Source organism: Mobula hypostoma, chromosome 22, assembly GCF_963921235.1.
Source record: "Mobula hypostoma chromosome 22, sMobHyp1.1, whole genome shotgun sequence".
In the NCBI taxonomy this organism is placed as follows: domain Eukaryota; kingdom Metazoa; phylum Chordata; class Chondrichthyes; order Myliobatiformes; family Myliobatidae; genus Mobula; species Mobula hypostoma.
Genome location: NC_086118.1, coordinates 25,959,310 through 25,973,275, shown reverse-complemented (window position 1 = coordinate 25,973,275; position 13,966 = coordinate 25,959,310). Strand labels below are relative to the sequence as shown.

Below are 13,966 nucleotides of genomic sequence, written 5' to 3'. Positions count from 1 at the left end.
AATGGACGAATTGACGGCGCTTGTCAGGAGTCAGAGAACATTTCGGGAGAGCAGTGTCATGTGTTTTACTGAAACGTGGCTGCAGGAGGACATACCCGATCAAAGCGTTTCCATAGAGGGCTTCCAGACCGTTCGAGCTGATCGAAATTGCACTGAGAGCGGTAAGCGTAAAGGAGGGGGGCTTGCAGTTCTGGTAAACAACAGATGGTGCAATCCTGGGCATATTTCAATCAAGAAACGTGTTTGTAGCCCGGATATTGATCTTTTTGCTGTTGGGCTGCGGCCATATCATTTGCCAAGGGAAATCTCGCATGCAATTGTGGTTGTTGTGTACATCCCTCCCTCTGCCAACCCGACATCGGCGTGTAACATCACTTACACCGTCATAGCCAGATTACAAACCCAGCACCCCAGTGCCCTCATTACCATCTCGGGTGACTTCAACCATGTTACCATGGCTAGAACACTGCCCAACTTCACGCAGTATGTGAGCTGTACAACCAGAGGGGAGAGGACTCTGGATTTGATGTACGCTAACGTTAAGGATGCAAACAGCTCCTCTCCCCTCCCCCCATTGGGAAGGTCAGATCACAGTCAGGTGCATCTAAAACCCTGCTGCGTGCCTCTGGTGAAGAGTAAACCTGCAACCTCGAGGACAGTGAGAAAATGGTCGGAGGAGGCTTATGAGGCGCTCCAGGGTTGTTTTGAGGTGACAGACTGGCAGGCGCTCTGTGAGTTACATGGAGAGGATATTGATGGGCTCACAGAATGCATCACTGATTACATCAACTTCTGTGTGGACTGCAATGTTCCGACAAGAACTGTCCTTTGTTATTCAAATAACAAGCCATGGCTACCAAAGGACATGAAGGACATCCTGAACGCTAAAAAGAGGGCGTTTAGAGATGGAAATAGGGAGTAGCTGAGGGCAATACAGAGGGACCTGAAAGCCAGGATCAGGGAGGCTAAAGACAGGTACAGGAGGAAGCTTGAGTGGAAACTCCAGCAGAACAACATGAGAGAGGTCTGGAGGGGGATGAGGACCATCACTGGGCTTCGGCAAACTAGCAACAGAGGACAGGGCCAACGAACTTAACCTGTTCTTTAACAGATTTGACATTGTGGCCCCTGCCCATCCCCCACATGAGTCATCTGTTGTCGGCCCCCAACCAACACATACTCCACTCTCCCCTCCTACCCCTCCTCACAGTCCCCCACCCTGCTCCCATGACTATACCCCTTCCCCACACGAAACCACCATGGTGGGCTTCACAGCTCTACAGGTGAGAAGACAGCTGAAACGTCTCAACCCAAGCAAGGCTGCAGGACCTGATGGTGTCAGTACCAGGGTGCTCAAAGCCTGTGCCCCTCAGCTATGTGGAGTACTTCGCCATGTCTTCAACCTGAGCCTGAGGCTTCGGAGGGTTCCTGTGCTGTGGAAGACGTCCTGCCTCGTCCCTGTGCCGAAGGTGCCGTGCCCCAGCGGCCTCAATGACTACAGACCGGTGGCATTGACCTCCCACATCATGAAGACCATGGAGAGACTTGTTCTGGAGCTGCTCAGGTCTATGGTCAGGCCACACTTAGATCCCCTCCAGTTTGCCTACCAGCCACGACTAGGAGTTGAGGATGCCCTCGTCTACCTGCTGAACCATGTCTACGCCCACCTGGACAAGCCAGCGAGCACTGTGAGGGTCATGATTTTTGACTTCTCCAGTGCGTTCAACACCATCCGCCCTGCTCTGCTGGGGGAGAAGCTGACAGCGATGCAGGTGGATGCTTTCCTGGTGTCATGGATTCTTGATTACCTGACTGGCAGACCACAGTAGGTGTGCTTGCAACACTGTGTGTCCAACAGAGTGATCAGCAGCACCGGGGCTCCACAGGAGACTGTCTTGTCTCCCTTTCTCTTCACCATTTACACCTCGGACTTCAACTACTGCACAGAGTCTTGTCATCTTCAGAAGTTTTCGGATGACTCTGCCATAGTTGGATGTGTCAGCAGGGTAGATGAGGCTGAGTACAGGGCTACGGTAGGAAACTTTGTCACATGGTGTGAGCAGAATTATCTGCAGCTTAATGTGAAAAAGACTAAGGAGCTGGTGGTAGACCTGAGGAGAGCTAAGGTACCGGTGACCCCTGTTTCCATCCAGGGGGTCAGTGTGGACATGGTGGGGGTTACAAATACCTGGGGATACGAATTGACAATAAACTGGACTGGTCAAAGAACACGGAGGCTGTCTACAAGAAGGGTCAGAGCCGTCTCTATTTCCTGAGGAGACTGAGGTCCTTTAACATCTGCCGGACGATGCTGAGGATGTTTTACGAGTCTGTGGTGGCCAGTGCTATCATGTTTGCTGTTGTGTGCTGGGGCAGCAGGCTGAGGGTAGCAGACACCAACAGAATCAACAAACTCATTCGTAAGGCCAGTGATGTTGTGGGAATGGAACTGGACTCTCTGATGGTGGTGTCTGAAAAGAGAATGCTGTCCAAGTTGCATGCCATCTTGGACAATGTCTCCCATCCACTACATAATGTACTAGTTGGGCACAGGAGTACATTCAAGCCAGAGACTCGTTCCACCGAGATGCAACACAGAGTGTCATAGGAAGTCATTCCTGCCTGTGGCCATCAAACTTTACAACTCCTCCCTTGGAGGGTCAGACACCCTGAGCCAATAGGCTGGTCCTGGACTTATTTCCTGGCATAATTTACATATTACTATTTAACTACTTATGGTTTTATTACTATTTAATTATTTATGGTGCGACTGTAACGAAAACCAGTTCCCCCCGGGATCAATAAAGTATGACTATGACTATGACTGTGACAAAAAACACAATCAATTCTTCAGTCTTACTGACAATGAGTGCAAGGTTGTTGTTGTGACACCACTCAACAAGCTGATCTGTCTCACTCTTGTACGTATCTTTTGCTTATGGCTCGCTTTGCTCATGGGTTTCAAGGTCATTGTGGTGATGAACTTTATGCACTGTCAGATGCTTGGAGTGAGCAACTGTCTGAAACCTACAGCTACATGAAGAAAGTCCCTGAAACTTAGAGCAGAATAAGATTCGTTCTTTCTCATGGAGGGCAAATGGGTTGGTGTAGGCCACAGGTTTTACACATGATTCAGGTGACTTTGCCTTGTGAGCATCCCACATCAGTTCTTGGATGTACAGCAGCTGAGTGGGATTCAGCTATGTAACCATCTGATGTCATCTAAGTCACTGTCTGGCACTTTGTAAGCAATTGTGATACCTTAATTCTGTGGCTGTCTGCTCTGCAATCTACACGTGCTAATATGGTAAAGAAAATGGTCACAGATAGGAGAGGAGGAGCATCTTGACCTTGGTGTGAAACCCTCCAGCAAACATGATGAAATCAAGTTCAATGCTGCCTTGTAAGGTGGGATGATGCAGGCCATCATCATGCTTAAATGATAAAGTTATAACCATTCTGGAGGAAGCTGTAGTACTTGGCTGAGCAGATCTTATGACATTTTCTTGACTGCTCCCTTGGAGCTCTGGGGCTAGAGTCATAAATCGAACAGCACTGAAATGGGGCCTTTGATCCATCTCATGCATGCTAACCATGATCCCTATCTGCACCAATCCCATTTCCTCACATTGGGCCTAAATTCCTCTATGCCTTTCCTATCCAAGTACCTGCAAGTCTTCTAAAACATTGCTAATTGTATTGGCTCTTCCACCTATAGCTGGAGCTCTTTCCAGGTATTCACCTTGATACGAGAAATTTACCCTTGTTACCTCTTTTGAATTTCTCAACTCTCTTCCTCAAACTGTGCCCTGTAGTTCTGGATACTCCCTTCTGGGAAAAAAAAACAAATATTCTGTCTATCTGTCCTATCTAGGCTGCAAATAATTTTATAAATTACTTATTGTCACTCTGAGGCTCCTGTGTTCTAGTGAGAATAAATCCGGACATTCGGTATAACTGCGGCCCTGCATTCCAGTCAACATCCGTCTGCAGTCTCTCTACTGCGGCCACATCCTACCTCTTGTGTGCCAACCAGAACTGCACAGAATGCTCTTAAGTGGGTTTAACCAACGTTTTGTACAGATGCCGTATGATATCCCAGCTCTTGTACTCAATGCATCAGCCTATGAAGGCAACAGTAGAAAATGCCTTTTTCACTTCCCTATCCATGTGCTTTGCCACTTTCAGGGAGAAATAGATTTGTACCTCCAAGTCTCTTTTAACATCAATGCTGTAAAGATTCCTGGCATTGACTCTATATGTCTTACAAGAATTTAATCTCGCAAAGCTCGATAACAGGATTAAATTCTATCTGGCACTGGTCCAGCCAACTTTCCACGTGATTTGGGTCCCACTGTACTCTTAGCTATCTATGACTGTGCTCTGTGGAGCCACTTGGTCCTCAAACATTGAATTTGACACAATTTTTGTGTCACCTAAGCTTACTAATCATACCCCCTACATTTCCATCCGAAGCATTTGTATATTTTTCAAACAACAAAGTTCCCAGATTTAGACTGACACCTCCCTGACAGGAGTGGCAGAAGTCTGGGATGGATGACTCATTTTGAATCGCAGTGCCGCCATAAAATGCTGACCCGTACTCCATGGACCCACTCAGGTTCTCAAACATTGGATGCATTTGTACTGCATTGAAGCAAAGGTAGCAGTTACAGTGGATTCACAATGTGTTAATGAAGTTACCCTCTACTTGCAAGCTGGAAAGACAGATTACAAGCTCCATACAAAATCCTAAGCAAGATTTAGTGTGATGGATTTTTTTTAGGCAACATTGCATATTTTGGCAGACTTCCTGGCACTTTGTGGTGCACCCATTTTCCACCTTCTATGGGTAGCCCATCAAAATCCTTGCCCCTGCAGCAGAACTAATTTTAAATCTCATCATGCCAGGACATAGTAACTCTTACTTTTTTGTTGGACACTACCTGTGTCTATAATAGAGCAGCTGAGCAGTTAATCACCAACTCTAACCTTGCCTTTGTACTGGGCTGACAGTTTTGAGTGTTAAAGTAACGGTACGATTTCCTCTTCACATCCTCACTCTTCTGCTGAGAACCAATATTGCAGATTCAATGGTAACTTTCAAGAGTAAATTTGATTCTTCCAGGGGGAAATACAGTTGAAGGACTGTGGAGTAGAGGAGCCAGAGAACTGTTTCTCAGAGCCAGGCTAGGTACAAGAAGGCAAGATGATTCCTTCTATCCAGTTGTTTTTTTCTGAAGATTTGAAAGATAAGGTTTAAAAGCACTGCTTGATTTTGTCTTTCAGAGAGAGGAGGAGGTTCATTCATTTTTTTCTCTGCTGATGCTGTACTTATGAAATGATTTTCAATGTAGCTTATTTGTTACAGTGAAGAATCCAGTGATGAACACTGGGGCAGTATGGGAGAAAGTTTGTGCAGGAGAGACAAGGGTATCGCAAGAACGTTGCACAAGTAAGTGACCTGAATTTTATTTATAAACAAGAGAAAATCTGCAGACGCTGGAAATCCAGGCAACACATACCGGCTGAAGGGTCTCGGCCGGAAACATCGACTGTATTCTTTTCCACAGATGCTGCCTGGCCTGCTGAGTTCTTCCAGCATTTTGTGTGCGTTGCTTGAATTTTGATTAAATGGTTAGCAAGAGCTCTCAAATCCTCAGAGGCGCTCTGCTTTTATATATCAGTCCAATAACAATACAATGAGTTTGTGGTTGAATGCACTCATTGGATTGGAAGGGCTGTTACCATGCTATATTTCTAAATAATAAATATGATAACACTGGGGAATACTGTCATGATTGGCCTCCTACATTGGACTCCAAACAGAAGGTAGTAATGGAGCAGAGTGATAGATAGAACAATGTTTGTCCTTCAATCTTAATGAAGAAGTGAATTTAAAAAAACTTTATTTTACAATACTCTTAATGAATTAGGACATAGTATCTTAGAGACACTATATTAATGCAAATTATGTATTGTTATTGTTTCTCATTCTCTTCATCTACTTTCTATTCCTATTTCTATTACCTATATCTTATTTATTTTTTCCAATCTATTTTCTAATCATTACCTGCTGCTCCAGATACTTAATGAAAAGAGTTGGGGTAATCTCTGACCATTTTCTATTGGTATGAACACATTTACGTGGCAACTAAAACTCTGAAAGATGCAACATATTGCAAGGACATCTGTTTTAATTCATATAGGTGGAAGCTCCAATATCGCAGCCAATACTGAAGCTGACATCCAGCGCAGCGTGCAAGCAATAATACGGGAACTGGATCAGGAACATCCAGCATTCCAGTGCAGTCGAGGTAGGGGGTTTGTGGTATCTGATTCTTAAAGTCATGGTTAATTATTTCAAAGTTAACATCTCACATAGTGGTTATTAAAGCTTAATTCATCAGTTGAAAGCTTAAATGACTGCTACAAGGAATTTTTAAGGCAAAAAATTCTAGCTGATTTGAATGGTAGTTCTATAGTCAGAATCAGGTTTAATATGATTGACATATGTCATGAAATTTGTTAACTTTGCTGCAACAGTACATTGCAATACATAATAGAAGAAAAAAAGTAGTGAGGTAGTGTTCATGGGTTTGTTGTCCATTCAAAAATCTGATGGCAGAGGGGAAGAAGCTGTTCCTGAATCGTTGAGTGTGTGCCTTCAGGACCATGTGCCTCCTCCCTGATGGTAGCAGTGAGAAGAGGGCACATATTGGGTGATGAGGGTCATTAATGATGGATGCCACATTTTTGAGGAATTGCTCCTTGATCATGTCCTGGATGCTGGGGAGGCTAGTGCCCAGGACATTAGGTGGAGCTGAGTGAGTTTACAACTTCCTGCAACTTACTTTGATCCTGTACAGTGCCCCCCACCCCATACCAGATGGTGATGCAGCCAGTTAGATTGATCTCCACTGTGCATCTGTAGAAATTTGCGATTGTTTTTGGTGACATATCGACTCTACTCAAACTCCTAATGAAATATAGCCACTGTTGTGCCTTCTTTGCAACTGCATCGATATGTTGGATCAGGATAGATCCTGAGATGTTAACACCCAGGAGGTAGAAATTGCTCACCCTTTCCACTTCTGATTTCAGACTTACTTTACAAAATATTTCCATTTCCCTGTTAACCTGTTATATAACAGGATTACTGATCTGAAAGGACACCAGGAAGAGCTGCGAATTGTACCAACATCACATAGAGAGGAAATTGTATAGTAAAGACAGTTTGCCCCCCAGAAATTCAGAAATTGAATATGTGTGTACTTTTATAACATACCCAAGAAAACGAGAGCCTTACAAGCTCTAAGTTTAGAGGGTTTGGGGATTGCAGGGGGTATATGTCTATTCGCTGAAGTTTAACAATATCTTCTTTGACCCCCTGCACTTCTTGACAATCCACAGGTTAAGATATTCATAGTAGTCATGAGAAGGGACTATTGCATTGAAAATTAAACAACCGAGTGTGCTTCTGCTATGTAATCAATGAAGCTGCTATTTGAAGCCTCACCATATGCTGAGGGAATTTCCTTTTAATATCTGATTGGCTTGTTTAAAATCTGTATTTTCCCATCTAATTTATTTTTGTATACGCTTATTGTAATTGTTAGTTTTTATTGTTGTTTATTGCAATGTTCTGCTGCTGCAGAACAACGTCACAACTTATGCAGGTGATATTAAACCTGATTCTGATTCTGATCCTGAAAACGCCATTGTGGATATGTAATTCCATTCAAATCCAGCCTTTCACTTGAACTGCATTGAAAAAACACCCCTGTGTAAGTGCAACTATTGAAACATCAGTAGGTTTGATCTCCAGAATGTAATTCAAGGAAATGAGTGGAAAATGTTAAAACAGTGCTAGATCAAAAAGGACGCTGCAGTTTCAGTTGTTCATATCTAATAGGCGTTTACCATGAAAGTAAGATCTCTTCAGCCAAATAGGTACAGCACTGAGGGAAAGCTGACTGAGTCAGTACAGGTTGGCAACAACATCTCCTCCATCAGTACAGCTTCACCATCAGGTTGTGTGCTTAGCACACTGCTCTACTAGCTTTATACCTGTGATTGTGTGACCAAGTAGAACTCCAATGCCATATGTAAGTTTGCGAATGACATCACTGAAGTCGACACGATCCAAGATGCTGACGATTCAGCCTAGGAAGGAGACTGAAAATCTGGTAGTATGGTGCCACAAAAACAGTCTCTCACTCGAAGTCAGCAAAACAGAAGAGCTGATGATTGACTACAGAAGGAAGAACACGAAGGTCCATGAGCCAGACTTCATTAGCGGATTACAGGTGGAGAGGATTCATAGCTTTCAAATCCTTGGGATTACCGTATCAGAGATTCTGACCTGAGACCAGCGCATAAGTACTCGTAGAAAGCAGGCATGGCAGCGCCTCTACTTTCTTAGAAGTTTTTTTTTAGATTATGAAGACACTCAGTCCTTATTTATTGTCATTTAGAAATGCATGCATTAGAAATTGATACAATGTTCCTCTAGAATGATATCACAAGAAACACAGGACAAACCAAGACTAAAACTGACAAAACCACATAATTATAACATATAGTTACAACAGTGCAAACCAATACCGTAATTTGATAAAGAGCAGACTATGGGCACGGTAAAAAAAAAAGTCTCAAAGTCCCGGTAAGCCTCATCATCTCACGCAGACGGTAGAAGGGAGAAACTCTCCCTGCCATGAACCTCCAAGCGCCGCAAACTTGCTGATCCAGCACCATTGGAAGCACCCGACCGCAGCGGACTCTGAGCCTCCGACCAGCCCTCCGACACCGAGCACCATCCTCTGCCGAGCGCTTCGACCTTGCCCCAGCCACCGAGCGACAAGCAAAGCCGAGGACTCAGGGCCTTAAGCTCCGGAGATTTCGGACCACACAGTAGCAGCGGCAGCGAAGCAGGCATTTCAGAAGTTTGCATAGATTCTGCATCTCAACTAAAACTTTGATAAACTTCTATAGATGCTCAGTGGAGACTATCCATCCATCACAGCTTGGTATGGAAACATCAAATACCAGGAACAAAAAGTGCTAGATACTACCCAGTCCTTCAGAGGCAAAGTCCTCACAACCATTGAGTGCATTTACATGGAGGGCTGCCACAAGAAAGCAGCATCCATCATCAAGTCCCCCACCATCCAGGCCATGACCTATTCTCTCTGCTGCAATTGAGCAGAAGGTACAGAAAGGAGACTTTGGATCCACACCAACAGGTTCACGACCAGTTATTATCCTACAACTGTCAGGCACCTGATCCAGTGTTGGTAACTTCACTCACCTCAATACTGAGCTGTCTATAGACTCACTTTCAAGGACTCTACAACTCAAGTTCTCAGTATTATTTACTTACTTGCTTTTATTTGCATGATTTGTCTTCTTTTGCACATTGGTTTGTTACTCTTTGTTTATGTATAGTTGTCTTTCATAAATTCCATTGTAGTTCTTTATTTTCCTGTAATTACCTGCAACAAAATGAATTTCAGGGTAGTTTATCACAACATATAAGTACTTTGATAATAAATTTAATTTGAACTTTTGAGCCTATTGCCAGAAGTTATGCCTCACTGCATCATCAACAGATGAGCCTCCAAGATAGCTTTGTGTTAAAAGGGCTTGGCTTGTAGCCGAGATAGAGAGAGAGAGAAAATGCGTATCGAATTGTAGGTTGTCATAATAGTGTAACTGTAAGGTGAAGTAAAGATTGTCCACCCCAGAACAAGTTATTTTGATCTTTCATTACTTACTACAATTTGCAGCCAGCAGTAATTTAGGTACTAGTTCACTCTAAATGCGGCAATTTAATCACAATAGTTCGGATTAAATTCAAAAATTGAAATCAGAAAATTTTATAAAATCTATTTCAAACTCTAATAAAAAGTCTTTAAACAATTGTAATTCCCTATATCAAGATACACATTCACCAATCTCTTTGGCATCTTTAGTCATTAAATATTAATGAAGACATTTGTTGGAATGCTGGGTGCAATTTTAAATGGACAGCCTTTAAAAGGGACAAAGGTTGTTGGGAAGCATAGTGGAAAAGTGACGAGGATCATGCAAAGACTTAGTGTGCAAAGTTTGTTTATATATTAGCCATTGGAGGGAAGACATTACGAATTTTAAAAATGGTGACGCAGTGAATGACGTTCAAAGTAAATTTATAACCGAAGTATACGCGTCACCATATACAACCCTGAGATTTGTGTTCTTGTGGGCATTCTCAGTAAATCCAAAAAACATAGTCGATTCAATAAAAGACCACAGCCATCAGGACGGACAAACAACCAATGTGCAAAAGACAACAAACTGTGCAAATAGAAAAAAAAATCAATAAATAAATAAACATTAAATATTGAGAACATGAGGTGAAGAGTCCTTGAATGTGAATCCGTAGGTTGTGGGAACAGTTCAGTAATGGGACAAGTGAAATTGAGTGAAGTTATCCCCACTGGTTCAAGTGCTTGATGGGTGAGGATTAATAACTGTTCCTGAATCTGGTGGTGTGGTTGTGAGACTCCTGTTCCTTTTTCCTGATAGAAGCAGCGATAAGTAAGCATGGCGTGGGTGCTGTGGGTCCTTGATGATGGATGCTACTTTCCTGTGACAGTGGTCCGTGTAGATGTATTCAATGGCAGGAAGGGCTTTAACCCTATCGGACTGGGCCGTATGCACCTCCTGGGAGCATCAAGTTACTTAATTTGCCCAACTTAACACATGTAGTAGAAATAAAATTGGCTCCTCGCAGAACCAAATTAACATTTGAATTTTTTGTATAGTTATGTGTAGAGACAAGTGTAATTGTGCTTTACAGGGAATGTTCCCAGCATAAAATACTGGATGAGTACATAATTAAATTACACCCAAATATCTTCATTCTTTTATTCCCTTTTGATGATCCACGTAGCCAAGTACAATAAAGTTGTAGATACATTACCAACTATACATGAATATTTTTTCCAATTATTCTGGTTCAATATCAATGTAAAATCATCACCAAAATTTTAGACAAAGCAAAAAACATCTTTTTTTTGGATATTGTACTTATTTTAAACATTTTTTATTTACCCCATTATAAACCATATTGCATTTATATTTTATTGAAAGCAATTATCTTAACACTAGTGTATGTCATGTAAAAATTGAAAAGCTGCAGTTGAATGAGCTTAGATATTAGAATCCACTTATCATGAGTTACAGCTATGTGGTTAAAACGTTTTTTTTCCCTTTACAGAGAGAAGCTATGAGCTAAGTTTCACACTTTCCTGGGAAGCTAATTGTTATGCTGATTTCTGCTTCTTTTTAGAATAGTTTTTTAAAACTTTTTATTGACTGAAATTGAGATACAGAAATATTTATTGGAATGATGACAGTCCTTTCTTTTTACAGGTATGTTTAGGTGGACATTGCATAAGAAGACTGAACGAGACCCATACAGCAGCAATTTTCTGGTTAAAATTCTCATTGGTGAACTGGAACTGGTGAGAAACTATTTAAAATAAAACATGTAAAAGATAGATAGATAGATAGATAGATACTTTATTGATCCCAAAGGAAATTATAGTGTCACAGTAGCATTACAAGTGCACAGATATACAAATATACGATAATTAGAAGAGAAATAAGAAAGAATAAAAAATAAGTTACCTCAGTCTTCATGGTCAATGATCATGAAGATTGATAATCCCCTGGTAATGCATGATATGAATTGTTCTACTACGGCAAGCTGCGCCTGCACTGTCTCACACATACACCACATATACTCATTGTCAATGAATTCAAGTCACAGCATATTGTTTTCAGTGGTTCAAAAAGAACATGCTCCTCGATCAGAAATCATTGCAGTTCATATTGTGAATAGGAATTCTCCTTTGAATTCAAATGTACTGTGACCAATAGATCCAGTTTTAAAAACATAGGTTTTCTGCAGTCTGTTTTGCAGCTAATGTAAAAGAAAGTAAAAATGCTTTAGAGACTAATCCTGTCCATTGATTTCAGAATCAGAATCAGAATTAAAATCAGATTTATTATCACTGGTATGTGTCGTGAATTTGTTAACTTAGCAGCAGCAGTTCAATGCAATACATGATAATATAGAAAGAAAGAATAAATAAGTAATTCAACTACAGTCAGTATACGTGTATATTAAAGTTATATTAAAAATAGTGGCAAAACAGAAATAATATATAAAAAAAAGTGAGGTAGTGTTCATGGGTTCAATGTCCAATCAGAAATTTGATGGCAGAGGGGAAGAAGCTGTTCCTGAATCGCTGAGTGTGTGCCTTCAGCAGTAATTTCATCAGTGTGTAATTTCGACAGTAATCTCAATATATTTTGGCTTCTAATTAAAGACCATGGCAGTAGGAAGCATGTTTTAGAATCAAGAATAGAAATATTGTACACATTTGGCAAAAATTAACCGTGAATGTTTTGGCCACATTATGAATTTTCTTTTGTAGAGATACGGTACAGTAACAGGCCTTTCCGGCCTGCTGACCAATTGCACCCATGTCACCAACAAACCTACCAAACTGTACATCTTCAGAATGTGGGAGGAGACTGGAGCACCCAGAGGAAACTCATGCAGTCATGGCAAGAATGTACAAGCTCCTTACAGACAGCAGTGGAATTGAACCCATGTTGCTGGTGATAGAATAGCTTTATGCTAACCTCTGTGCTACCGTGCCATCCTAATTTATAAATATTTAATAATTATATTTATATTTAATATCAATAATATATATTTATTGGTCAAAGGAGATACAAGGCGTAAAATTGCCATTAGAAATCGAGGGTGAAGCCTGCTTGCCAGTTTAATAGTCTAAACTCTGACTTAAGCCATTGTGCAAGGCTAGATTTAGTCAAGTGGTATTCTCAGCAGCACTGTGAACTTCTGAATGAATGAAGATGAGATGCCTTTAATGTATTATTGAAAAGATTTTTAAGTACTGATTCTTGAGTTAAAGTAACTGGATTTTTTTTCTCTTATAGGCAAAGAAAAACAATAAGCACTACATTTTACCTTTACTGAACATTTTAATGTATGCCATTATTCAGGTGGGTACAGAAAGACCAGTGGTGAGTATTTGTGTACAGATTGAGAGAAGCATAAAATAGTTGACTTAATAACATTTTGGATTTAGCAAGTGTGTGTGTGTGTGTGTGTATGTATGTGTATGTATATATATATATATATATATATAGCTTGTGCCTCCACTGTCCTTGCCTTAATAAACTATCCATCTTTTACCCCTGCAGTTCTCCTATGGAGACTTTCAATCTCGCAGTAATGTAAGGGATAACGCTACACAAAATTTACTTAGTTATTGAGATGCAGTGCGGAATAGGCCCTTCCAACCCTTCGAGCCATGCTGCCCAGTAATCCCCTGATTTAATCCTGGCCTAATCATGGGACAATTTACAAAAGCCAATTAACCTACCAAATTGGTATGTCTTTGGACTGTGGGTGGAAACTGGAGCACCCGGAGGAAACCCAAGGGGAGAACATATGAACGCCTTACAAGCAGCAGTGGGATCTGAACCCGGATTGCTAGTATTGTAACCCGTTGTGCTAACTGTTACATTACCATGTTGCCCCACTTCTTTAAAATATTATTTACTCAGCTACTTCACAAATTAGAATTTACTTATTAATCCAATTATTTTTTGGATATAGGTAATACCCTGTTTTTATTTCATTGGCTCTCCTCACCAAGTACAAATTTCCATTGGAAATTGCACAGTAAAATGTTACTTTGAAGGTGACACTGCTATGAGAGGCAGTGGACATGATGAAAGGGGAAGGGAGAATTGGAGGCAAAGTGGTCACCAAGTTAGATTTGTATAACTCCTAGTAATAAAAGAATGGGTCTTCTTAGTGTGTTAAAAAAAACAGGATAAAATCAAACCGTACAATGTATAGTACAAACCACATTAT

At 41.3% G+C, this 13,966-nt stretch overlaps 1 protein-coding gene across 2 annotated transcripts in view; it reads left to right on the top strand.

Annotated features, from left to right (window-relative positions):
- Positions 1 to 13,966, top strand: part of LOC134360230 (phosphoinositide 3-kinase regulatory subunit 6-like) — a 117,325-nt gene that overhangs the window by 43,122 nt on the left and 60,237 nt on the right. For both annotated transcript variants that reach the window (XM_063074317.1, XM_063074318.1), the window contains exons 3-6: positions 5,372 to 5,455; positions 6,210 to 6,317; positions 11,419 to 11,510; positions 13,021 to 13,086. In XM_063074317.1, the coding sequence (XP_062930387.1) occupies positions 5,372 to 5,455; positions 6,210 to 6,317; positions 11,419 to 11,510; positions 13,021 to 13,086 (350 nt within the window). The remainder of the gene's footprint in view (positions 1 to 5,371; positions 5,456 to 6,209; positions 6,318 to 11,418; positions 11,511 to 13,020; positions 13,087 to 13,966) is intronic.